The sequence below is a fragment of the Empidonax traillii genome, unplaced genomic scaffold (assembly GCF_003031625.1).
Source record: "Empidonax traillii isolate 1590-97213 ecotype Southwest subspecies unplaced genomic scaffold, ASM303162v1 scaffold187:size1931383, whole genome shotgun sequence".
Taxonomy (NCBI): domain Eukaryota; kingdom Metazoa; phylum Chordata; class Aves; order Passeriformes; family Tyrannidae; genus Empidonax; species Empidonax traillii.
The window spans coordinates 871706-898194 of NW_020955380.1; the positions used below are offsets into that span (position 1 = coordinate 871706).

Consider the following 26489-nt stretch of genomic DNA (forward strand, 5'->3'; position numbering starts at 1 on the left):
CTTGCTGCAGCAGGGAGGAGGAGAAAACAGCCACATACATTATTGATAAAATACTTTATACCAGAGCAATTAATTCTGAGTCTTTCCCACCTCCCTGCTGTCTGAATCACTGCTGAGGAGGTGTGAGGGAGGGTGAATGACTGCAGGGTTGTGTGTTTGTGCACAAAAGCCGAGTTTCCCAGGGGAAAGACGGAAAAAGTTCTCACAAGTGTTGGTTCAATAAAACATCCAACACAGCAATAGTAATTTATTATTGAGCAGTTCTTGGTATTTGTGGCAGGCTTCCTTTTTGGCGTTTGCGTAGGACCGCTGAGTTTGAAAACTGAGGCAGGAGTTTGGCTGCATCCCCCAGGCAAGGGAGCATCCCAGGAGGGCACTTCTGCAGGAGAATGGTTCCAGCTTGGAGCCTGGGCAGGCAGTGGGAGGAATCTGTCACAGCCCTCTGAGCTCGGTGTGGATTTTCTCCCATGTCCCCTTTGCCATCTATCCCGAGCATGAGGAGATTGGTGTTCCCTGTTTATGTAAACCCTCTCAACTCAACAGGGAGCCCTGCAGTGTGCTGGGACTTTGCATTATGTGCTGGACAGCTGTTTTCTGACACAAGTCATGCGTGTTCCACATATTCCTCACCTCCTTTTTCTTGAGGATGCTGCGACTCCTCAGACCAAAATGGGAATTTCTGCCTTTTAAACTTGACCTACTGACCTGCATTTGAGCGAGTTAAAATCAGAATGACTTGGTTGGGAATGGTGTTGTTAATACCCCTGCTAGTCACCAACTTCTCGTGTGCACAACACACCACCTACAGCACCAAGGTCGATGGTTTATATGAAAATGACGAATTTTGCTCTGGTTTATTTTAAAAATGAATAATGTTAATGTGTCCCATCTTCCCTTGATTTCCTGCTGTGTAGAGGATTACTAGGAGACAACTGCATGTCATTCCTCCTTCTTGTGCACAAGAGCATTAAATGCTCTTTGGCTGAGATTAGTGCTGTTCATATATTACTAATATAAATTAAGGTTCTAGTTTATGTCACTTCTTACTAGCCAAAGGTTCCTCACCTTCTCTGAAGAACAGTATCTTTCAAAGCTCACAAGTCTATCAGGTTTTCTTAGAAAAGAGCTCCCTCAGTTTAAACTGTTAAACTTGAAACAATTCAAAGGAGGAACAACTTTTCTAATGCAGGGACCCTCCTGAGAAATCAGGCTGCATTGAGTTGGCTTAAGCTGTCTGTTCAAGCCTCCAAATAATACTTAAACTTTATTTAAAAAGTAAATTACCTTTCATCAAGGGTAAACTACAGTTTACCCTTGCAGAACACAGGTACTCTAAAGCTGCAAGTTATTCATCAAAATACCTCCTACCTGTGGACTGTAGCAATCTGTAGGTTCCTGTGCATGTTGTTGCGTGGTCATTCACAAACCTTGACTCTTTTTGCCTCTACTTGGAGCACTGGTGTCCCTGCTTCACAACTCCTGAGGGTTTTCTCTTTTCTTCTGGTTACTTTTTTAAAAATGGGTTAATTAAATTTATAAAGCATTTTCCTAAAGAAATAAGTAGAATCCCGTGCGCACTCTGAGTGTCAGGGTGTGCTGGTCACTAATTAGTGCCCCTGGGACATCAGGAGCGATGATCTCTGACCAGTTGCCATTGGTGGTTCATGGCTGACTGCTCCTTCTGTAGGGAACATTTCCAGGGAGCCCAGAATCAGCATTCCTGGGAGCCCTGACATCCTCCTCCATGCTCGGGAGAACTTCATGTGCAAATACTCGTGGTTTTGTGCTTTCATTCAGTTTATTCCACGCTTTTTAACTTTTTTCTTCTGTGTAATCAGAGCAGAAGTTGATTCCCTTCTCTTCCACCCCCACCTTTTCCTGCTACTCATTCTCTGGAAGGATTACATTTTAACTGCTAAATGTCAGTAAATGTCAATTTTTGCTTCCACCCCAAAACTTCCATTTTATTATTAAAAATTATATGATGGGAAAGTAATCTGGGAGACATCACTCTGCATTTTTTCCCTTTTTCTTCTCCCAGATTCACTTAGCATTCAATAAATAGCAAGTGCACTTCTGAAGTATGATTAAATTTGCTGTTAATTTTTGCCAAATGACTAAATTTGGAGTTTTCAGTATCTAATTTTTCATTTAATAAGTCGTCCATTGGAGAAGAAAAAAGTGAAATTACTTTAAAAATAAAACAAGAATGTGCATTTGTACTTCTTCTGAGGCCAGGTTAAAGTGTATTATCTCTCTACTATGCTTTTTTTTTTTTTTTTCAGTTCTTATGTTCCCCAATTAGTTAGGGTTTTTTTCCCTTAATTTTGTTTGATTTTTACTAGTTGCACAGAAATGTAAGCTCTGGTATATATTATGTGCATGGTTCTTGTTTTCTGAAATCTTGGAGCTTGTTAGCTCAAAATAAAATACATTGGTTTGCCCTTTTAGCATGTTTGTATACAACTTTGTGTGAGAACATGAGAGCCAAAATTTGTATTATTTAAAAAAAAGGGAACAAATAAACATTAATTACTGGGAACTGTAGCCCACTAGAGGCTTGTTAGCAGCGGCAAATATACAACAAACCCAAACTTGTAGGATGAGTAACTCAAACAAAAATGTTCAATGCCTTTCTGCCTTTTTCCTGAAAAGTCTGTTGGAGTTTGGCTTGAATTAGGAGTTCAGTTTTGGGCTTGTAGTTGTTTTCTTACTGGCTGTGAAAGTAGAAGCCGGTGAGCATTGCCATTTCCAGGAAATCCTCAGGCTTACACACAGTCTGTAAATCAAGGGTGTAGGAAAGAGCGATCCCAGCACAGATGATCTTTGCTGCTGCTCTTTGCTGACTGTGCTGCCCCTGTGCCTCTGACCCCACAGGTTTCTCTCAGGTAACGCTGTCCTGCGGGGTCTGTGTTCCAGCGTCACCACTGGCATTTCCTGCCTATCCACACGGGGTTATAATTGCATCTTAAAGTTTGCTGAACGGGGGAGGAGAAAAATTTGGATATGTGAGGCTTTTACTCAGCAGAATGTACCAAAGTTTACCTCGTTGCTTTGCTCAAGTGCTCCTGTGGAAGACTTGGAGGAGCTGTGAGGTGTGTTCAGCCAGTGCTCTCCACTAGTCTGAGTTTTCCTTACTACGTGGTCAGAACAGTCTGCCAGGGTGGCACCTCCATTATCACCTCCCAAACGGCTTCCCTGGTGAGGTGACCCGAGTACAAGGGTGAGAGGTAAGCTGATAAGGATGGTATGGGGTGATGACCCCACAGATTATAAGGACGTGCCCAAGTCAGTCTCTCATGTTCCTCGTGAGGGGAAGCCATGTGGGAGCAGCTGAGGGCACTTGGATTGTTCAGTCTGGAGGAGATTGGGGTCAGACCTCATTGGGGTCTTCAACATCCTCACAAGGGGCAGTGGAGGGGCAAGTTCTGATCTCTTCCCTTTTCTGACCAGTGACAGGACCTGAGGGAGCAGCCTGAAGCTGAGTCCGGAGGCTGAGGTTGGATATCAGGGAAAGGTTCTGCCCTCAGAGGGTGGTTGGCACTGAACAGGCCCCCAGGGCAGTGAGCACAGCCCTGAGGCTGCCAGAGCTCAGGAGTGTTTGGGCAACGCCCTCAGGCACAGGGTGGGATTGTTGGGGTGTCTGTGCAGGGCCAGGAGTTGTACTCCACGATCCTTCCTTCTGGTTCCCTTCCCCTGAGGCCGCTGTGTGATTCTCCGAGGGCTGTACCCCGGCACTGCCTGCAGGTATCATCGCTGAGCTTCAGCATCCCCTTCAGAGCAGGCACGAAGGGTTTGTGTCTGGAGTGTGACTGAAAACGTGACCCAGCTGTTGGCACTGCCTCCCTGGCTGCCCCAAGGGCTGCTCCTACAAGTTGTGCATCATCCCGTTCCCCTTTCTGGCTGTTGCTGTTGAATTGGGGTCTCTGCTCCAGCAAGGGACATGAGTGTTATCAAAGCCTAGCACAGAGTCCTCTAAATACTCTTGGACTTCTTTAGTGTGACTGTGTTTATTTAAAATACTCTTCTGTTGTTAAGAGCTAATGTATTGTTAATTGCCCCAAAGCTCAGGAAGTGTGAAATTAATGTCTTCTAACTTCACCCATTTTGTTGTTAGTTTGAGATGGGAGAACGGGAGGCAACAAATTACTTACCCACAGACTTTGTACAGCAGAGAAATAAGGCATGCAGTGATCTAGTGTAGCCCAGTGGAACTGAGGAAACAACTCATAAGTATACTGGGGTTGAAAGACATGGAAGTAATGACCCTTGCTGAAAGTGGAGAGCAATCAGATAAATGAGTATAAGAATTATTGATTTTATGATTTTAATTAAAATAAACCAAAATCAGATGGTAGAAAATTACATTAAAAAAAAAAAGGCAGTGTAGTGGCACAGTTTTGTGTAGCATAATGGTAAAATGAAGATAATGCTTAGTTTTGATTATAGGATTGAGCAGACATTAATAAAGCTAGAGAGTCTTGTATTCAAGTCTTTGGTTCTTTACTACACCAGAAAAATTAGGCTGAATTTAAGCAAAGCAAATGAAGTTGCAGTAAAAGATGCTGAGGGTTGTATTAAGTCATTGATTCCTCTGGTTTTCTAAATGATTTTCAAGCAGAAGTATGAGGACAGATTAATAACAATAAAGTCACCAGTGCAATGTTACAAAATCAAAACAAAGTGGAAGACACGGAGCTCTCCAGAAGATCTGAGGAACAGGCATGAGTAAAATACTGAGCATGGTGCAGACTGATACTTGAGTACAAGTTTATTCCTTCTGGGCATTAATTAATGACAGCACAGAGCATTAAAAGAGCTAAAGGAGTTTCTGTGGAGACCCTTAGTTATAATTAGTGCATCAAGGTTCATCAGGTTGGCTGCAGTAGTGCTGGAAGCACTGACTGTGGGGATGGAGCTGCCATCTGCAACCTGCACGTTCCAGAATTGAGTGACAGGTACTGCCTGTCCAGGAAGGCAGGGAACATCAACTGTCTGAATTGTTCCAGGAGGATATCCTTCTGGATAATGGGTGTTTGCAGGGGTGAGCAATGATGAAAGCTGAATGTATGGGGTTTGGAGACAGCGTCAGGAAAAGGCATTTCAGATAAAATACTGATGGCTTTTCTGATGTAATGAGCTCCTGGGGCAGGATCAGAGTTCAATGTGGAAAGGAACAAAAATAACCACCAGAATCACTGTCCTTGCTCAGGAAAATATCTGTGAGTTAAGAGAGAGGTTTATCTTGTGAAGATGCCAATTCTGTGACTGATGTGATAAATGTTGTGTAAAGAGAAAAAGAATAGACATCAGGAAAAATGATGCTGTTGTGAGGTCAATGCTGTGAGTGCTTCTTTCCAGGGAACTCCACTGTGCCTCTGCAAAGAGGCAGAATTGGGCTGGACAAAGCTCTTGGCTTCCTGGTGGGATTGCCTTGATCTGCATGGCCTTGCTAATCTTAATATTCTGACACAGCTGAAGGATGGGTTTTCCTGTGCTGAACAGAACTCATTTTGCACGAGTTGTTTGGGCAAAAATGTCTCAACCTCTTCCAGTAATAAGTAGAAGAAAAAGTTGCTTTGCCTACATAAAATATAAATGATTTGCCTGTTACTTGGATTTGAAGTTTATTGGGGAGTGACTTTTATTCCAGGATTATCTTGTCCCATCACCCTTAAAATTGAGATCTCAGGTGGTAAGTCTGCAGTGGTCAGTAGAGATGGGTTTGGTTCTAAGTTGCCTTTCCCAAAGGTGCATTTGTGCTGGGTGTGCCACAGGCTACAGTGGTGTTTCCCAGGGACTGAATCCCTGTGCTGCTGGAATCCATCCCAGCTCTCAACACAGGTACCAGGAGAAGCAGAGAGCCTGGCCTTTGACTCTCCCCCTGTCCCCAAAACACAGAGGATACCAGCAATGGGAATTGGGGATTTAGGGAGGCATTAGGGAGGAAGATCTGCTGAAGGAGCAGCCAGGACACAGCAGCTGGAGCAATAGGATGGTGGCATGAAGATGCTTAAGGGAATTTGTTATTTTCAGAGTTGTTTTGCTGTTTAAAAAAAAAAAATATACAATCCCATAGCACAAAAACTAGAGTCTCTCCCACATACTCCCAACTCCTTCATAAAGTAGCAGTTTGGGGTTGGCACGCTAAGCATTCAGATGAGTAAAGGCAGGATTCATGCTATATTTATGCTTTTGGCTATCTTGCACTCTGTGTTTTCTATCACACTTGAGGCTTTTTTGGTGCACAGACAAAATTATTGGAGTGTTAAATGATTGATTTCAGTAGCTGGTTTCGCTGTCATTGTTCAGCATCTGGACGAGATTTCTTTATTTCAGGTTAGCTTAGACCTACTCCAAAAACAGGTTTGTTTTTTTTTTTTTCCTCATAGTTGTGCTCTGAGTTTTCACTCTCATGCCTGGATCGCTGTTATTTTCACAACATTGCTTTAAGAAAAGTTTGTATTGTCCCTATTTCGTGGAGGGGGAGCAGAAGAATAGGGTAAACTTCTAGAAGTATCCACTGAATTTTGGTATATTTTGGATGGTATGTTGAATGGTATATTTTGGATGAGGGTGGCTTGTTTTCTCATTCCCCTGCAGTGTGTTGAGTTGCAGATTGCACTCTAACTCAAGTCAAGCTTTTTAAAGCCAAGCTGTGTTCCAGCTGGGAGTGCCCAGGACTCCTGCAAATGAGGCTGCAGTCCGGGCTCCTGGGAAACGAGGAACAGGCAATTAGAGACTACCTGTGTGGCTCACTTGACTTCCTGAACTTTGCAGCAGACCTCAGGAAGGGACAAGAGCAGAATCCAGAATTCTGACAGTAGCATTAGCTGTGGTTAAACCACCAGATGCTCCTTTCTTATGTTGCCTCCCCAGCATCTGTGTAGAATGAAGAGCAGCTCCTGTCCCTGCACCCCAGCTGGGTTCAGGCTGTACCCTGCTGCAAGGGTGAAGCTGAAAAGGGGGGAATAGTGTATAATAATATTAGCAATGTCCGGGTTACCAAAGCACCTCAGTCCTGGAATTCACTAATGTTAAAGGGCAATTTTAATCGTGTTATGAAATCTGTATTTTTGGTTTTGGTAATTATCACGAAGGCCTGTTGATAGCAATTACAAGATAGACTAACGGTTCTTATTTTTTTCTGCAACATTTTATTTAGTGTGTATTTATTGAGATGGTTCAGAGAAAACAATTTAGAGAAAGAACAGAACTGGTGAAATTGCTGAGTTATGCTGTGTGAACAGAATTTATATTACTAGGATTTATTGCAGTTTCTGTGTTGAAGATGCCAAATAATTTATGCCAAAACCACCCCGTTGCAGTAAAACTTAAGAAAGTGACATCCAGAGACAGCTCTTGTCCCAAAAGAGGTGTGTGACCCAGAGAAAGATCTGAGATTCCTGAGTCTGGTCTAAGTGGCAGGAGCGTTTTTTGACCAAGCCACAGCAGTTCGTGGGTTACCTGTTTGTAAGGAATTTATTCTGTCAGAAAAGCCCATGGGGTAACCTTACAGGCAGTTCAGGGCCATGAGCTGCAGAAAGCTTGGAGTCCATGCCACATGTCAAGTCTCTTATCACACAGGAACACTTCCCAGAAATCCCGAGTTGGGAGGGTTATTGTTACTTCTGTCAGTTATTTTGAGGAAAGCCTTGCTCTTCTTCCTTTGCTTCTCTGAAGCCTTTCCACTGAAACCTGGGCCTCGTCAGCTTTCCTGCTGATTTATTTATTTTTTAGTTGGGAACATGCAAAGCAGAGGGTTCAGTTTTCATTTCTTTTTCTTCGTTTTGTTTTACAAAGTTACCTCATTTGCCCAGACTGGACCAGAACTTGAGGGTTTTGAAGTGCCAAGCAGTTCCTCTTACAGGTGCTTCTGTGTGTGTGTGGAACACACTGGCAGTGGTGCTGGGGGGAAAATCAGCCATACAGGCTGTGTTGTCCCTTCTAGTTTCCAGTGGCTGGCACTGACAGCTGTGCAGAAGGGTGTTAATGGCTCTGAAAAGTTCAAACATTACTTGGAACCTTTGAACCGGCCCCGTGTGCTCTGAGCAAGGAGGAGAATCCTTGTTTGGGGCTTGGTGGGAGAGCTGGGAAGCTCCACAGGACTAGGACAGGGAAGGGAAGACATGGGGTTGTGATGTGATATCTGCTTTCTTCATGTGTTGTATTGGTAGGACTGCACAGTGAGCTGCTGTGCTGACTGCCCAAATAATAAAAGCTCAGACAAGCTGTCTGAGCTAAAGGTACAATAAATAATGAAAACACACTGAACGCAGTAGATTCTTGATGATAAGAAAATCTGTGGCATCGGTATTTACAGGCTAACAGCAGGGAGATCAGCAAACATAGGCCAAGGAATGTGAGTATTGACTGGGTGTCCTGGATTTTGGGACAGGCGGCAACAAATGCGTTTTGGAAGGTTTGCACGGTCACAGGAGATGATGTTATCAGATGTGGCCTAGATGAAATCTGGACTGAGAAGTACTGCAAGAATATACAACACTATGGAGTATTTATAAATCTGTAATCTTTAAATCTGACAGTGTCTTTGCGAAATGCAATCTTGAAATTTCACCTTCAAAGTGTCAGAGAGCACTGAGATTAAAATATCGTTCTCTCTTGGGCTTTTGCCAGATATTGGATGGGCTTTGTACCTTTTGCAAGGTACACAAGACAACTGTGTGACTGTATCTAGGAGAACAAAGCTACTGCAGGTATTGCAAACAGCCAGGGATTCAAGGCCAAGGCCTGCAGGTTGTCAAACAGAACAGAGCTCAAAGGTGGGGAGCATTTATTTACAAGGTTCCAAAGACGTGGACACTGTGCAACTTTAAAAATTGCTGTCAGACCTTTCTTTGGGCAGAGAGAGAGGTAGGTTATAGGTTGTGGCTAAATGTCACAATTTCAGTTCCCAGCCATGTCTAAAGGAGGATGGCAGGCTCTGCTGCTCGCTTCACTTGAGTCACATTCTTGGGTTGGTTTGTGCTTAGTTTACAGCTTCCCTGAATAGTTGCTTCATTCAAATATGAAGCTTTATAACATCTTTTTTTGTTGTTGTTTTTTTGAGGGTTTGGTGCTATTCCAGTGTAGCCAGAATTTGGGTCATGAAAATCTGTGCTTAGTCATTGGAGTCAGCACCCAGACCTCAGTCATGCTCCTGCAGCCAAGTCTGACTCCATCTCTCTCAAAAGGCAAGATAATTTTTCTGTCTGATACAGAATCACCCTTTACTGGAGCTTGCCTTGGTAAGAATGTGCAGAGTTAAGTCCCGAGTTTTTGTGGTCTTTTCACCTGAGGCTCCCGGGGTACATGAGTGGAACAGGTGTTTCTGTAGCAGTCCCTTGGGAAATGAGCAGCAGGATTTCTCCAGCAGTGCTTGCTGTGGCAGTGCATGTTCTGGAAGGTGAGAGCAGCCCTGGCCTGGCATCCCCTGAGACCCTGGAGAGTCGTGGTGTGCAGCTCTCTGGCTCTGCCAGCTGTCAGGAAACTTGTCTTCTGTTCTCATCTGAACCCCCCTCGTGCTGCCTGTAATGAATCCATGTATCCCTGAGGAGATTTCCTTGCTAAGGCTCACCTTTTCTCCTCTTTTGTGGTAGTTGTTCTTACGAATATCTCCCGTAAAACTGAGCAGGAAATGGTATTTTGACTGCATGAAAACTTTAGCAAATACAAAAATTTATATTCCACACATTTAGAAACACCCAGGAGTGTTTTGTTTTACAGCTCCTCATGAGAAATGAGAACAGCCCTCTCCATCCCAAACCAGACAGTGGTTCCTCTGGGGCCTGAGAACCTCAGGGCTGTGTCCCTGCTTTGCCACCTCGTGCTGCAGGGGTGGAAACTGGGAGATGCAGCACACTTTAGGCACGCAAGGAATTCTCTGGGAGAGCTGGTAGTGAAGTGGAAAATCTAATTCAATCAGAGCAAGGATCTGGAAGTGGATTTCTGCACTCAGACTTGATAAACAATTAGGCTGTTGATTATCTGATATGTAAATCCAGGGTCTCTTGGTGGTTTTGAATGGCAGTTCTGTCCAGGACCTGTGAATGCTCACTGCTAATCTGCTGTATATATTTTCATGTGGAAACTTCTAGTTTTGACTAAAATAGTTCTAATCTTGCAGTTGGAAATACAGCCAGTGATAGATAATTATGAATTCTAGCACAACACCCCCTCCCCCCCCATGTTCAAAATAGTTTAGAATAGTCACTGCTGAGTAGAAACTGAGACTTCAGGAGCGTTGAGTTTTAATGCATTAAGGTTTGAAAAATGTCTCCAGATCCTGCAAGGGTTGGTATCATCATTTTGTTTTAAGAAGTGTTTTGAAATTTGACCTGGTTGAGCTTGCCCTGCAGAGTGGTGTGATGAGAACAATGTATCACTGTCTTGATGTTCTTTCACTGCACCTTCAGGGATTCTCCTCCCTCACCCAGAGCAGCAGTGGGAATCAAGGAGCCTGTGGAGGCAGGAATGCTGGGTTGCTCCTCAGAGCTGGTCTCCTGGTTGTGAGCAGCCCTTAGAACTTCCACTAGTGACTGTGAGGGGTAGGAGGGTCCAAGGTGTGTCTGTGAACTTGGACAAATAACCCTCTCTCTTGGTTATTAAGTGGTGAAGACAAATCAGGAGATAGGTTCTAAATGTTTTCAAAGCAACACTGCCTGGAAAAGTGTTATGTGGCCATAAATAAACAAATACAGGAGCATTTTTGGTCATAGGAGGGGGATTAACCATGGAAGTTGGAATTGCCACCACCTGACAAGTCTTGGACAAAATCCTGCATATTAAGCAGGTATCATCCAGCTCTTATTGGGGGTGGCATGATGTTCAGAGTCTGAATTTCCCTCATCCCTCCGGTCTCCACTCGGGGATCTGCCCTCCTGACTGGAGCATCGTGGCTGAGTGCCCTCTCCCCTTGCCACTGCCTGCTGGGAGGAGTTGAATCAGCTCTGCTGAGGGCCCAGCAGCTGCACACCCAGACCATCTGTTTCTCTGCTAACATGGCTTTAGTGTGGGGATGTTTTCCTGTTCCCCTGGTGTGTCATGTCTAGGGGAATGATCCTGGATGGCACATTGCTGCTGGGAAATCACCACCTCAGAAGTCATTAACGCTTTCGTGGGGCAGCTGTTTGCACGGTACTGGTGTTAGTTGGACACGGGCAGGTGGCTTCTGAGTCCCTTTTCTCTGAAGCCACAGGTTTCTCACTCCCTCCTCCCCCTTCCCCAAGTCCAGACTTCCCTCTTCCAGGAACGCTGACTTGTGGAAGTGAGCCAACGTTGCAGATACTGCTGCAGGGAGGGGGGGAAGGACAGTGCCTTAGGAAAGGGAAATGGATCTATGCTTTGGCTTGGAAAGATGAAAAGGATTTAATTCCTGGAATGCTTTGTGTTTTCCATCAGTGCTTTTGCTCCATCTCATTTTTCTGACCCCTGTGCAGTCCTCAGCATGGTGCTGCTTTAGCCAGGACATCAAAACATCAGACTTCCAAATATTCCTGGGATCCTGCTCCTCTTCCTTTTGCATGTGCAGTCATGAGGAGCAGAGGAAGTTATTCAGGAATGTAAAGGAAATGCTTTTGATTTTGTCCCCAGGGACTGAGTGCTGGGACAGGCAGGGTGGGAGCCTGGATGGGGCTGTGCAGATGAAGGGGAGCTGGGGGTCAGGAGGGTTTAGATTGGAAGGATGAGGCGAGGGCATCTCGATTAAAGTTGGCCTGCAGGGTGTTTAAGATTCCTGAAAGGAACTGAGAAGGACTGTCAGGAAGAACTGGCAGCTCCCAGCTGTGCTCTAGGAAGTGTGTGTTTTCCAGCGTCCTGGATATTAAAGAGCGCTCAGTCACGTCGTGAGTGCTGTGAGGCATCAGCTGCTCCCGAGTGTGCTCTGGGCTGGGGACACAAGTCGTGTTTCTGATTGCTGGATTCTGCTGCCGTTGTGGAAGCAGAGCTGGAACCTGGGGTGGCTGAGCCAGCACACCCAGCAAAATCAATCAGTGAGGACTGCAACATGAATAACAGTTTTACTGCTTTGTCACTTGTTTTTGTTGATTCCAACTGTTGAATTCCCCCTTCCCCGAGCATATTTTTTCTTTCCTCTCCTATGTAATAGTTTACTTGGCTATAGAATGTATATTCAGACAAAATAAGGACAAGAAGTCTGGGGAGAACAATCTGCTTTTTCTCTCGAAGGCTTCCTTTGCATTTCTAGCCACTGCTGAATGCTGCAGTAGTTTTGTTTCTGTTCACAGTCACACTGTTCTCTGTTATGTCTCTGGACACAGTAGGCAGTTCCAGGGATCTTCATGCCTGATGGACCTTTGAAGTTCCATCCACAGAGCTACCTATGGAGTTGTGACTTAGAAACAGATACAGATCTTTGCTTGTGAGTGCCAGTGGCAGAGCCTGCACAAACCTCAGTGTGGTGATTTGAACAAACCAGAGCAGAGATTTGAAGCCCTGGGGGAATCTTGGAGATTGGTGAAGGGTTTAAGGCTTTGTTTGATTTCTGAAGACAAGTCAAGTTCCCACAGGTGACAGCTTTCAGGATTGAATGTTTGCCATCACGCTGGCCACAGTCACTCCAGGTACAGATTCCCAGGAACTGGGTCAGTGCTCAGTGTCTCTTCCATGAGAGACGTGAGGTGCAGTTGCTGTCAGTGCCACTGATATCAGGAATTCAGCAAGTCTCCCCTTAAGGTAATGCTGCAGTGAAGGATGTGAGCCCCATGGAATGAGAAAAGGAAGATTTGAGAGTTGTTTGTTCATTTTTGGGTTCTTGTGTTTGGATGATTTAGGAATGCTTGAGACAAAGATTGCAGGAGAGAGACAATGCTTGGTCATGAGACAGAGTGCACAGAGGTGGGTGTAGAGAAGGGAGATGTCGAGGAAGAACAGTTAGAGATGAGAAAGAGCTGGCCTGGGGTGGCACATTGCCAGGCTTTACATGCATGGATGACAGCCTGAAATTCATGTGGAAGGGGATGGGAAGTCAGCTAAAAGGGAGTTTGGGTGTGTGGGCAGTGGTGTGAGAGGACAGTTTGTTCATTCGGGGTTCTGCTGCCAAATGGTGGAGAACAAACTGCAGGTGTGGGGGATGTTCCTTGAGGTGCCAGCTGGGGTGCAGAGCAGGGGGAAAAGACAGACACGTGGCAAGTGCCCCCAGCAGGAATCCAGCTGCACCCCAGAGAGCCTCTGTGTGCTGGGGAGGGATGTCAAAGCCTGCCTGGGTGGGAGTGATTTAATCTTCATGACTCTACTCACATGTGCAAGAACTACCGAGAAAGGCTGGGGGACAGCAGGGGTTCCTCTTGGAGCTGCTGTTATCTGTGGTTAATGAGATTAAACACGTTGCTAATTTCCGCTTCTACCTTGTTCAGTGTTATCACATCTGTGCTAAGGTTGATAATGCTTATTAACATGGAGGCTGGGAAAGAGAACATCAGACCTGGATCTTCTCCGTGCTGTTTGCTCTGCTCTGTGCCTTCTGCCACATCCTGCTCCAGCAAAGGTGTCCCCGGGTCACTAATGTTGGGGTCCTTGTCCTGCTGTCCCACCCAGCTGTACAGGTGGGGTTCATGGCTGTTGGCACTGAAATGGCTATCAGAGCACTCAAATAGCTGTGATATTTGCTCTTTCCCCTTCCTGCTCTAGAAAATGTGTGTAGAATGCAATTACTACTGCAGTAATTAAGCATGTTGTTGAGGAGTTTTGTTTCTTTTAAAGAAAAATAGAAGTGCAACACTGTAAAAAGTATGTCGTATTAGTGGGAGGAGGGGACTTAGGGGTGCTTAGAACAGAAATCAGCAACTGTGGCTGTTGGTACTGGGAAGTGTGTGAGAGGATCATACCCTGGCAGACACGGGTTCCATCCCATTTCATCACCATGGAGAGGGCTGGTGTGGGTTTTGGAGGTATTGCTGCATCACAGTCACTGCATAGAAGAAAGTCCAATGTAAGGAAATACAACTGGCACTTGGAGAAACAAATGGGAGAGTTTTTTTGTGGTGGCCATGGTTCTCATGGAGTTCTGTGGCTTGATCTCAGATTGGACTCAAGACAGCTCTCACTCCCAGACAAGGCAAGATGCATCCTCATCGTGGGAAAGTTCATTATTACAAAATATTGTGAGCTGGAAGGGGCCCACAGGGATGGCAGAGTGGCAAAACTGTTGGCTGGAGTGTATATCTCAGAGTTTTAAGTCATCTTTTATGTCTTTGATTCAAGGTGTTGCTCACCTAGAAAATCAGGATTATAGTCCTGAATTTGTTTTAGTGTTCTATGAGTAGCTAAAGCCAAAAAAAGAGGGGAGGTTTGATGGGCTCAAGGTCTGAGGAAGTGCCACGCTATTTTGTACTGCTGGAATTTTCTTACACAGCAAAGTTTGACAAGCAAAGTCTATTCAAACACTGAGATGTATAAATTACTGAAGCCAAATCACCTGATTCCTTGTTATCAAAATTTATAACTCATAGTTGACAGGAGAAAAGTTTTTATTGAGGGTTTTTACCTCTTTTTAAAGACAAACTTCATATCAGGCACCAGAGTGTAATAATAAAGTGTCATAATTTTCAGATGGGATTTTAGATTTCCTTTCCCTTAGAAATCTAGGAAGAGTAAAAATAGTGGCAGAGCTAGAGATTATTTTATTTTAATCAGAGATTAGTGTGTCTGGGTTCAGCAGATCTCCCCAGGTGCTGAATATTGACTGCAGGTACTGAATGCAGTTGTCAGTGCAGGCTAAACAGCAGCGTTGTGAGGTGGAAATTGTCATCAGGAGAAGGTAGAGAGAAGAGCTGATTTCTAGGCCTTCTTGTATAAATAAGTGTTTGAGGATGTTCTTGTCTGGTAACAACATGCAAGTAGCTGTTGGTGATTTATTTTCCTTTTAAAATACATGTGCAATGTTTGGAGTACAACAGAAGCCGCATGCAGCTGCTTTGTAGCCTGTCACAGCTGACTATAACTGGCATCTTACGGTGCCAGGAAGAATTATTTTTCCCTCCACACAGCAGAACAAGCACAGTATTAAAATGCAAAGTAATCTTATGGTGGTAGCAAAATACATAACGTGCTTTTTATTTACATCTCTGTGTAGTGATTAGTGTTGAGTGTACAGTTGCATATTTTGGCACTGCAGGTCAGTAGATTCAGGTGAGGTTATCAGAGAACCAGGAGAGGGGCTTTTCTTTGCGGGCGTTTTTGCTCACTGTTGTGCTCCCTTTCCTGTTGCTCTCCCGTGTGCGAGGGGATACCTTTGAAGGGTGGAGCTTTGCCATTTCAGTTGTGTTTGCTGTGTCTCCACTAACATTTATGAGCCAAGACAGCTGACCTTTGCAGAGTGAATGGCTAGTTGCATGTGTAATTAGAACATCAATAGTGGTGTGTTTCCTGTGTTTACCTCAGGTTGTAGAGTTGTACCGAGTGCCCAGTGGTGATTTCAGTACTGCTACAACCAATCCAATTCAGAACCACACCAAAGTTTGTTTTTGAGAGACCTGCTTGGTTCCCTGCAGGAGAGGGGCTTGGAGCACAGTCGTGTCTATGTGGGGTCACTCTCTAGGGATGGAGAAGCAGCAGTGAGTGGAGTTCTTCAGCAGATTTGCTGTACATCCAGCTCACAGACTCTTAGAAAAAACCCCACATCTTTCTGTCCTTTTTATCTTTGTCTGTTCTACTCTTTCTCCTGTTTTCCCTTTAAAACATGCACTTAACAGAGTCAAAACCTTAAGTGTCAGCAGGAAGTTGGTCTCAGAGTGGGGCTCTGACACCACAGGCAAAGAGTCCTTCCATCTCCTCTCCCTTCTCACTTGTGCTGGCAAAGGACCAAGGATCTGCTGTAGCTTTTGCCATTTCAAGAGATCAGCTGAGTGGGGACTGGAGGCCTGGAGAGAAGAGGAGCACAGAGAAGGGTCCTTCAGTGCAGGCAGTAAACCCCTGACACTCAGCAGGTTAGGAAAAATCAGATACCCCAGGCAGGAGTGTTGGAAAACTGTGCTACTCGACTGTTGTTGGTGTTATTGGCCTGCAGAAGACAACCCTGGGACTGGCTGTCTACCTGAGCACTGATGGGCTCAGGTGCCAGGGAATGCCAGCAGCCTGGACAGCTCTGCAGGAATTGGCCTGGCAGTTTGTTCCAGTGAAAGCTCCAAGCAGGTTCAGTTTCAAGCAGCCTGAGCTGGATTTGGGATCAAAGCAGCAAAGTGAAAGGTTTAGAGATGACCCCACTACCTGTGCCTACCCTGGCTTTACCCCTTGTGTGGAGACTGGTGCTGCAGTACTGAACAATCCAGCAGAAATGTGTTGTGTTCCTTATTTTAAGAACAAATGCTGTGCTCGCTCTGGGGTTGGCAGGAGTGGATTCCCCACGTGCTGGGCTGCCATTGCAGGCACCCCCGTGGTTCCTGCTGCAGCTCCTCCGACTGGCACTGCCTGGAGAGGGAAACCTGGAGCACTGCGATTCCTGGAGTGTCCCAACACCAAGGATGGCTTCATCCCTTATGGGGAGACCTGCAAACAGGGAAAGATTGTTAACACTGAGTTAATAGATGTAGTGCAAATAAGCAGGTTGTAATAAGAGACAAAATGTCCAAAGCCATAGTGATAGCTCTTTTTTTTGTCTCCCCCCCCCCTCTTTTTGTACCATAGGGAGGGAGGGGATGAAAGAAACATTATCCAGGCCTCCTTTTGCCATCCCCTCTGAATAAAGACTGAGGGGAAGAACTGCTCTGCAGCAAACAGTGTCGGTTTCTGTGCATCAGCCTGAATTCACATTCCCAGTACATTCCTCATTTGTAGGATTCAGCATTTTTGTAACAGCTACATGCAAAGGGGAAAGCAGGCAAAAGAACCGAGACATTCAGCCACTGAGGCCTTTTCCTTCCCAACTAGAGACATAAATAAAACTGGATAGAAGTGCCTGTATGTGAATATAGAATAAGTGCCTCAGTACTGCAGGCTGAGGACCCCTAGGACTGAAAGTTTCTGCAGGTCCCATTTCTGTTTTAATAACAGGAAACCTTCCTGTGGGGAAAACAGCACAGAGATTATAAACCTGATTGTGTAGTGAAGGGGAGTTCAGGGTCTGGAGTCGGTGCAAATAAGAAAGAGATGGTTGCAGTGTCAGATGCTGCTTTAACATGGGACATGCCAGAGATGAGAACTGAGCCTGTTGCAGCTCCAATCCGAGCACAGCAACTGTTTGGAGCTAGGAAGAATTGCTGAAGTTTAAAATAAATAAAAAAGCACATGTAGAGAGGTAGCAGATAGCAGATCTAACAGGAATCTGTGTAATCTGGCAGTGTAGTATTAAAGTTACTGAGAAGTGGTGGTTTCCTGTCCTTAACCCGTTTCATACCCCTGCCGGTGGGTATCTTCGCTCTCAGTTGTTACAGTTTCAGAGTCCAGAGGATCACTTTCTGCTCCCTGGAGTCCTGAGGCTGTTTCCTGTATAGATCAGACCATTAAGGGATGAGGGTTCCTGCTGTCCTGCCTTGTGTACACAGCACTGAATCGATGGAAAAGCTATTAGAAGATACTGTGTCACTTTAAGATACTGTGTCACATTTTAGTTTTGTGGGTTTTTTTTTTTCTTTCTATCAGGAAATCCAGCACTGGGAGAAATTTCACAGGGCTGGCCTTCCAAGCTGCAGTTTAGAATGTGCTTGGCAGACACTCACTAACCCAAGTTAGGCCATTGCCCCAGAGGAAGAGTTCAGGCCTCCCTGCACTGCCCGGGCCCTGAATTGGCAGCACATGCTGAAGTGTCTGCTGGCATCTGCCCCGTTGTTCCTCAGGAACAGGCTGAGCACACCCCATGGTGCAGCTCTTTCCCCTCTCCAGCTTTCTCAGATGCCGAGGAGAGTTGTGTGAATCACATCTTGTGCTTTCTCGCCTTCCATCACCTCTGTTTCTGGTGACCTCCCTGTGAATAATAATACCTGTTTCACCTGCTTCTTGCAGGCAGTGGTTCAGTAATGCTGAGCTCCAGCAGAACTCTGGTTTTGTGCTGAGCAGCTCCTGGTCCAGACTGTGCCTGGCCACACACAGGGGCATCCCCTCGCTGCTGTGCTTTGTGTCATCTGTCTCGTGAAAAATGGGGAGATGGAGGGTGTTTCTTGAGGTTCTGAGTTAGGCTGGGCCATGGTCCTGCCCACAGCCTGTTGTGAGAGCTCTCAGGGGCTGTCGGGGGGCTCCTGTTGACAGAGCTGCTCTTCCCTCCAAGCACTGTGAACCAGCAGCACTGCAAAACTTACCTGAAACTCTGCGTTTATTCACAACCTCTGCACTTCTGTAGAACGTCAGGGAACCTGCTTAAAGTCTTATCAAAACTCTTGCAGCAATAGAAGCACAACTGCTCTTCATGCTCAGGAGGATGGCAAAATGTCTGTTTAGATTTTCTGCAACTTTGTGTAATTTAACCGTAAGTCTAAAATTTCAGTCTGTGTTTCTAAGTCATCACCTACATTTTGCAGAAATTGGTGCTTTCAACCCTGCCTGGCTTTCATTTTATGTAAAGATCTGTGTCTCTAAGATGTCTTTAAAGGTATAGTTATACCTTTCAGTTTTAGACTGAGAGAAGATTCAACTTATTTTTAAGGTTCGGAAGGAGAAATCCGAAGGTTAACAGTTGGCTGATGGATCAGATGTTGCTTAGTATGTGTTTCTGCTCTTTATTTTTGAATTTCCTTTTCTCTGCTTCTCCAGGTGTCATCTTGACATGGAGTACATTCAATCTTGGCACTGAGGAGTGCAGAAAACTTACTTGTAGGGGTGGAGGAGAGTATCTTTGTGTGCATCAAAATGATTTGTAAAAGCTCTTCGGAGAGTGAGAATTCAGTTCTGTGAGACAGTTATCAGAAGTACTTTGTGCAAACATGAAAAACAGCATCTGTACAAGACACGCAGATGACAGTGCAGTCATATTAGTAAAGAGAATGGGAATGTCTGATTGGTAGCACAGGACAGGGAAGAAGGTTTTCAAAGTGTCCTGCTCAGAAGTGGCATTAATCCAGCAATATCCAAGCCATAAACCCTGTAAATGCTTGTGTGAATGCCCTGGTTAGTCCTCAGGGTGTCTGGGCTTTGCTGTGGCACACGTCATTGAATGAACTTCTAAAGAGACCTCTCGGCATCAGCCCAAACTGAGAAGGGCAGAGGGGAAAATGCTGATGGACAGTCCTACTGAGCTGGAACACAGTGGCTGTGCAGGAAAAGCTGCTGAATGGGCTTCTGGTTGAAAGAAGTAAAGCAATTGCTCTTGGACTCGCTCATGGGCTTTTTGTCCAAATTGGAGCCATCTCTTTCTGGAGGAAGTTATTTGTGTTGGAAATCAGGCCATAGCCAGGCTGGAGCAGGAAGGAAGAGGCGGGCAGTGATCTCAAAAGGGAGTGCTCTGGGAGCAGAATGACAGCTGTGCAAGAAGTAGGTTGGCTGCGAGGGCAATGAACTTGGCAGTGGAGCTCCTTCAGTTCCTTGCACTGCTGAAAATCTGGTGTCCTGCTGGAGCCTTTGCAGCAGAGCTGAGGGAGCCCAGGGGGTGGTCGTGGTGCTGGGGCTCCCTGCCTGCTCAGCTGAGGAGCCAACAGCCCTCCTGAGGCCACCTGTCCCCTCCTGCAGCCTCTGTGCTTCACAGAAATACAGAAATGTGCTCTCAGAACAGTTGTCACCCTTTTCCTATCTCCAGCCTAAAGAGAAGCCATTTACCTTCTCTCCAGTCATTCCTGAACACTTGCCCATCACATACTGCCATGTTCCTGGGTCTGCCTTGTTGAAAGGGATGTTGAAGCACGAAGAGGTGTGAGCTTTTTCCCCAGTGATGCAAATGATCTATATTGGAGTCAGAATTTTTGTCTTCCTTCCTGTGACCTTTAAATGCTGTGTTTCCCCGTACTGAAAGGTGCCTGTGACACCACTTATGCCTTAACTTGGCTGTTAGATGGAAGAGCAATCTCATTTTCCTGCTCTGATTCATAGGTCCCTAATGCCAGGTTCCATGGTAATTCTTGTTTTCAGCAATTGCTGTGCAGTTGTGTTTTGACTGGGACCTGATAGGAACATGAGTGAGAGGAGCTTCAGGCCGAGGCCTGATAGTGCAGCAATGGCACTTTGGATTTGGCTGTTTGCAAACACTTCCCCCACAGTTGTCGTAGGCCTTTTCTAACGTGAACATATCAGAGGTGATTGTCCCCTGCTTGTTCTTTATTGTGCTTCTCTGCATTGAACTGTGCTTTATATGGCACCAGTTGAGTTTGTGCTCCATCATTACAGTGATTATTACTGTAGGGCATAAAGTATCCAACTCAGATCACAGCCATGTCGTGTAGGAGCTACAGAAATGTGCAGTAAAGAGAGTCTCTGTCACAAAGTGTTAGTGGTGTCTGGAGAGATGAGGCAGAGAAGAGCAGGCACAATCCAGCAACGTGCTCCCATTGCACAGAAGCTCAGCTGTGCAGTCTGGGACAGAGCAGTCCCTCAAACAGGGAGGGACACACTTGTGCATGAGGTTGCAGGACCAGGAAAGATGAGCTCTTATTCCCCTCCTAGGGATTAGTGCCTTTAAAATAAACTGGCCTTGCACGTGACAGAGAAAGTTCAAGCATCCAGTAGTCAAAGGTCGCTTTCTGACCCTGATGGGGTCAGAAATTTGTGTAGTACTTGAGAAGCACATTCAGAGTCAGCGTAAAAGTCCTCATTGCTCCCAATCTCACTGAACTGACAGGGTTTGCATTGCACCTAGAAGTCTTTTCTCCCAGCAGTTGGGGGCAGGTGGGAGGGTTGTTTTCCTTAGCTGGGGGGTTCTCCTCTGTTTAAAAGGATTTCTGCATCTGGCACTGGGTGATGTGGTTTAGTGGTGTGGGTTCACAGTGGTAGTGCTGGGTTGATGGTTGGACTGATGATCTTAAAGGTCTCTTCCAACATTTATGATTCTATGAAAGTACTGAAAAAAGTGGGAAAAAAATCACAGTTTCCCATCCAGAAGTGAGTAAGATGGAGCTATCTCCATCTCAGACTCAAAATCTCTCCTCACTGCCACTCGAGCTCCTTCTCAGTCTGCGAAACTGGACAGCCCAGAGAAGGTGAAAATGCTGTGATGGATTGTCATCCTTTGGCTGGAGAAAGTGTTAAGAGTCCTTTGCTTGTTCAGAGCTCACCTTTTGAGCTCCAGTGCACAAAGGTCCCTGTTCAAGCAGCGCTGCTGCCTCCCTGACGTTGCTGTCTCCTGTTTCCCCACAGCTCCTCTACGACAGCCCCAAAGCCCGTCAGGAGGTGGAGTATCACTGGCGAGCGTCGGGGTGTCCCCACATCGTCCATGTGCTGGATGTGTATGAGAACATACACCACGGGAAGAGATGCCTCCTCATTGTCATGGAATGGTAGGGACCAGCAACAGCCCCCCGTGCTCTTGGAGGGATGGAGGGAGTGGAGAATGTGTTGGCTTAGAGGGAGTTGGGGGGATTTCTTCCAGCATGAGTGTGGCTTGTGGAGCAAATCCTTCCTCGTCTTCATGGAACTGGTAAGGAAATGTGTGTGTGTTCCAGCCATCCTGTGGGATGGAAGAATGAGGAGCCTTAACCAGAAAGTAAATTTTCCTTGTACTCCATGACAGTTGTCCTCATTAAAGCATTGACATTAATACAATCTTGAAAGACATGTCTCTCTAAATACAGTGCACTTTGGTTGTGATTGACTTCCAGCTTCAGCTGTAAATCCAATGATCCAACTTGATCCTTCTTGCTCCTGTTTTGACTGCAGCTTTTCCTATTCTCTCCTTGATCTGTAATACCACAGTCATTGTCTTGTTCACTGAGGACAAATTAATTTGTCCTCCTTTTAGGCATCTTTGTTTCTTTTTTTTCTCATCTCCAGCCCTTACATAAAATAAGATGATTGTTGGCCTCCCAGTGCCAGTGTGTGTGACTTCCCAGCTACGTGTGCCCTGTTCCCTCTGACTGGATACATTAAACTGAAAGCATCAAAACTCCCCTGCTATTGTTTTGTTTTCTCCTTGTTCCATCCCAGAATGGCTTTCTGCATTGATTCAATGAGTGTGATGCTCAGGAAGCACTGGCAGAGGAGGCAGCCTGTAATCTTTGTTATCTGTTCCTGTGGTTCTGGGTGATTATGTGGATGCACAGTCAGGTGTTCATTTTGTGGTTTCTGCTCACGTAAGGTGGGGTTTCTTTTGTGTTCTTTGTTTCAGCATGGAGGGAGGAGAGCTGTTCAGCAGGATCCAGGAGAGAGGAGATCAAGCTTTCACTGAGAGAGGTGAAACATCTCAAGTTTAAAATGAAAGTTTGTGAAAGATTGCTTCTTCTTTTCTTTGTCCCCTTGCTTAGTGTCATTACAGGAATTTTTCTTTGATTTGATTTTTGTGGGTATTGGTGGTGGTGGTGGTGGTGGTTGTTATTCTCTATCCAACTCTTTATTAAACAGTTATTTTTAAAAATTCCTGAAAATCAGGAATTACGAGAATTGGCCAAATGCGGGAAGGTTTAGAGGAAAATTCTTCCTACGAATCTGCTCAGCTTCTTCATTTCTGAGCCACCACAGCCTCTGTTACTCCGATCCCTGGTCTCCTGCCAGACCCCCTCTGACATGATGAGCGCAGCTCCTGCTGGGATTTCTCTCTGGCTGTCCCTCAAGCAGCATCCCTGTGCACAGCTATGCTGTTAGACCACGAGGATAATGAGCAAATCACACTCGAAACACCTCTTATTCAAGGGGTTTAAAGTACTACTTGAAAGGAAGTGTTATTAACCACACTGTAAACAAAGCTGCTTGGCTGTGGGAGGGACTGCGTGCAAGTTGAGAGACCTGCCGGGAGCAGGGACAGCTTGTGATGGAGTCTCACCATTTTTATTGTCTCTGCTATTTATCATTGGCAGAGTGCCCCAGGTGTGCTTGGCTGTGGCTCTCCTTGCCACCTCACAACAGTCCAGAGCTTGTTTGTGCTCAGGAGTGAAAACATTGGTGTTTGTAACGTGGCAGTGGTGTCTGCTGTAGAGGCTGATCTGCTTTCTGATCCTGTGTTTCGTAGCCTGGGATGAATCCTTTAAGTCCCAGGAGAGATTTGTGTAAGGAAAACGAGCATTTTTAGGAACTTTACTTGTTCCTGTCTAAAATACAAAATTCTAGGGGGAGAACTGGTTTCATGAACGTTAGTGACTGCGCTCTACTAAAAACATTATTTTGCTGCATTATGTAGCATTGTGTAACATTGTAAATACTTTTTCAGCAGTCACTTGGGAGTGTTAAACAAAAAAACACCTTCATTCTTCTCTGAGATAAATGAGCCCTGTTCCACTGGATTCCCCAGGTCTGCTGCCTGTTTATGTAGCCACAGCTTCCCATTAGGAGCCAGGTTTTTTGGCCTGGGCAGGAAGGAGGAGATTGTCCAAGGTTTTCCCCAGGGAATATGAGTGTTTCTGTCTTCTGATTGTCCTTGCCTGTGATTGTGTAGTTTCAGTGTCAGGCCATGTGGAAAAGCATTCCAAGTTACACTACCAGAATTCCTACCTTCCCTCTCAGCCCTGAAGCTGTGGGTTCTGGCCATGCAGAAAACAGAGGATCAGGTTCATGTTTCCATTGTCTCCCTGTCAGTGGAGGTGTGATATAATGCTCACATGGGAATGTCATTCCTCCTTGCTCTGAAACCTCTCCCTGTGTAACTGAACCCTTCCAGACCCCCAGAGCTGTTGCAAGGCAGCTCACCACCACTACAATTTCCCATTGGGGTTATGTTAAATCTTAGCAATGTACTATTTCAAAGGTGGCAGTTTGGGCTTTGTAGAATAGAAGTGTTGATTTTGTCTCTCCTGAGGAAAAACTTCTAACGACAGTGAGGAATGAAGATGTGACCTATCCTAAAATTACTATATTGTTACATGGCTCTATTTTTAGAAAATCTGTTAGATCCTCCTCCTCCCCCTGAACTAGAAGCTGAAAGGACATGTCCTGCACAGTCGGGGAGATGTCCTGGTTGGGGCTCCTTTCTCAACAGCTGTTGCTTGCGTGTACCTGCTCTGCTCTTGCTGCTTTTTTTGGTGAGCAAATTAAAGCACAGATTTAGAGGCTCCTAAAAAGAAGTCTCAGCCTCAGTTGGGTTGCAGTGCAGCTCAGGAGGGGGCTGAGCAGCCAGGGAACCAGGGAGGGGGGTGGTTGTCTGCAGAACCAAAACACAGCTGTTGGGGCTAATTTTAGGGTTTCTAGTCTTGATGCCTGCCCTGTATTCCAGCAAGCTGTTTGCAAGCCATGAGCATTCCCAAGCATGTCCCCGAGTTAACGTGGGAATGGTAATGTGACCTTTCTCGAAAATTGTATTTATAGAGGCCTCTGAAATCATGAGGGACATCGGAACAGCCATCCAGTATCTGCACTCCATGAACATCGCCCACAGGGACGTCAAGGTGAGCCTGAGGGGAGTGGGCAGAGAAGGAAATGGGCTGTTTGGTTTAAACAGACCTGGCAGTGCAGTCAGATGGCCAGAGTGTTCCTGTTCTTCTGCCAGTGTGAGAAGGGATTTGTTCACTTTTTGCAAGTAGTCCAAGGTTGGAATATTCATGTGTGCTAATGCCTTCCAGTTGAATAGGGAATGCAGAAGGATCTCATGATAGTCAGGTGGTTAGTTAAAGAGATACTACCCATTTGCCATCCAGTTAATTAGTAGGAAAATAACGCTGCTTGAGGTGAACTTATACTACATGCCTCTGTGTGCAGTCTTTGCCGGTTATTAGTCCTTCTCAGCGTCATACTTGCCTAAAAAAAAAAACCCAAAAGACAAACAAACCACAAAAACCCCACAAACCAAACAAAAAAACCCAACAGTACCAAATACCAAAACCCCCTTCAAAGACAGGAGGAACTGCCTATATGGGAGGAATAATACAAATTATGCATCTAACCCACTTTAACAGTGTATGTCAGTATTTGGGAAAACAGAAAGATCTCTGTTACTGCCACCTGGGACATTTCAATTTGCTAAAGTCTGAACCCAGATCTCGGTGCGGAGATTTGACAGTGTTTGTAGCACTGTGCTTTATTTTCATTCTGTGAAGTGCACAGCATCAGCCAAGCTTGTTGCACCTGTTGGGGTGGGATGGGGAGTAGGTCACATAAAGACAGACTGAGGCATCAGATTGAGTCCACAGTTCTGAGTCTGTGAATTTGCTGCAGATGTTCCTGTGTGTTTGGCTGGAGGGAGAACTGCCACTGCCTGTGTCACCAAGGGGCAGGTTTGAGGGTTCTTCAGGCAGGAGGCAGAGAATGGTTTGACAGCTCAGAGAGTAAAATTCTCTTCACTTTTGCAGAGCCACATGTCCCTGTCTGTCAGCAGCACAGGAACTGAAGCACTTAGCCCCAAACACTCCATCCACACACTCCATGAACTAACCTAGAAATGGGTCAAATTGCTTAGTAGATCCTAAATTTTGTTTTCTTTGAAGCCTTTCCTCCTTCTGTATGTCCCTAAACAGTAGCATAAGCAAGGACATAGCTTCCTTATGACTGAGAAACTGGAAAACAAGGGAGCTGGGAGAGGTTCATTGGACAGGATGAGAGAGAGTCTTGTGGTTTGCTTGGAGGAACTTCCCATGTGCTTTGGAGGGGATGTGATGGGAGTAAAAAAACCCAAATGTTGATGGTCACCCAGGCAAGCAGGACGGGTTTGACCTGCCAGCTCCTCAGATTCATCTCTTCTCTGTCTGGTTTATCCTTTCCCTTATCGGTGGCCTTTCAGCCTGAAAACTTGCTTTACACATCTAAGGACAAGGACCCCGTGCTCAAACTCACAGACTTCGGCTTTGCCAAAGAAACCTCCGTGGTCAATGCGCTGCAGACCCCCTGTTACACTCCTTACTACGTGGGTAAGTTCTCCAGGGGGCATTGCTTGTGTTTCAGTCTGTCAGCCATCCCTGTACACTGGGGCTGGGCTGTAAGAACAGCTGGGAAATCTGCTGTGGGTGTAACACAAAGTGCCAACCTGCAGGATTTCAACTGGGATCCACCCGAAAGCCAGTCTGGTTCCAGTACAGCTCAGGGCTCCTGCTTTCCTGCTTGGTTGTGGAGGAAACAGCCTTAACAGGAGATGCAAATGAGGATCAAGGAGAGAGAAAATATTTCGTCTGATTACACTTGAAGTAATCTTGATGTTGCCTCTGAAAGCCATAATTTGAACAGAGCTTCGTGATTATTTGGGTGTTTCCTTGCAAAATTTCCCTCGGCTTAAGTAATGCAATAAAAGAGCACAGGGAGAGTATTGCCTGAGCTGTAAAACTTAAGCTGGAAAATGCACTAATTAGTAATAAAAGACCTACGTGACTTAATCACAGCTGAATTTTCTCTGCATTTTGTCCAAGGACAGAGCTCTGTGTAATGAGTGCCACAGCAGACTGTCCTTTATGCACTCATTTTAGAGTCCTGAGTTAATAGTCATTCATCAAATGGTATGACTGAGGCAGTCCATGCTTGGAATCCCTTTGGTGGAAAAGAGACTTAAT

The 26489-nt window shown here is 45.6% G+C and overlaps 1 protein-coding gene across 1 annotated transcript in view; it reads left to right on the forward strand.

Annotated features, from left to right (window-relative positions):
- The window catches only part of MAPKAPK3 (mitogen-activated protein kinase-activated protein kinase 3), a 46090-nt gene that overhangs the window by 10688 nt on the left and 8913 nt on the right, over nt 1-26489 (forward strand). The window contains exons 2-5 of the mRNA XM_027886476.1: nt 21229-21368; nt 22196-22260; nt 24322-24401; nt 25730-25856. Of these exons, the coding sequence (XP_027742277.1) occupies nt 21229-21368; nt 22196-22260; nt 24322-24401; nt 25730-25856 (412 nt within the window). The remainder of the gene's footprint in view (nt 1-21228; nt 21369-22195; nt 22261-24321; nt 24402-25729; nt 25857-26489) is intronic.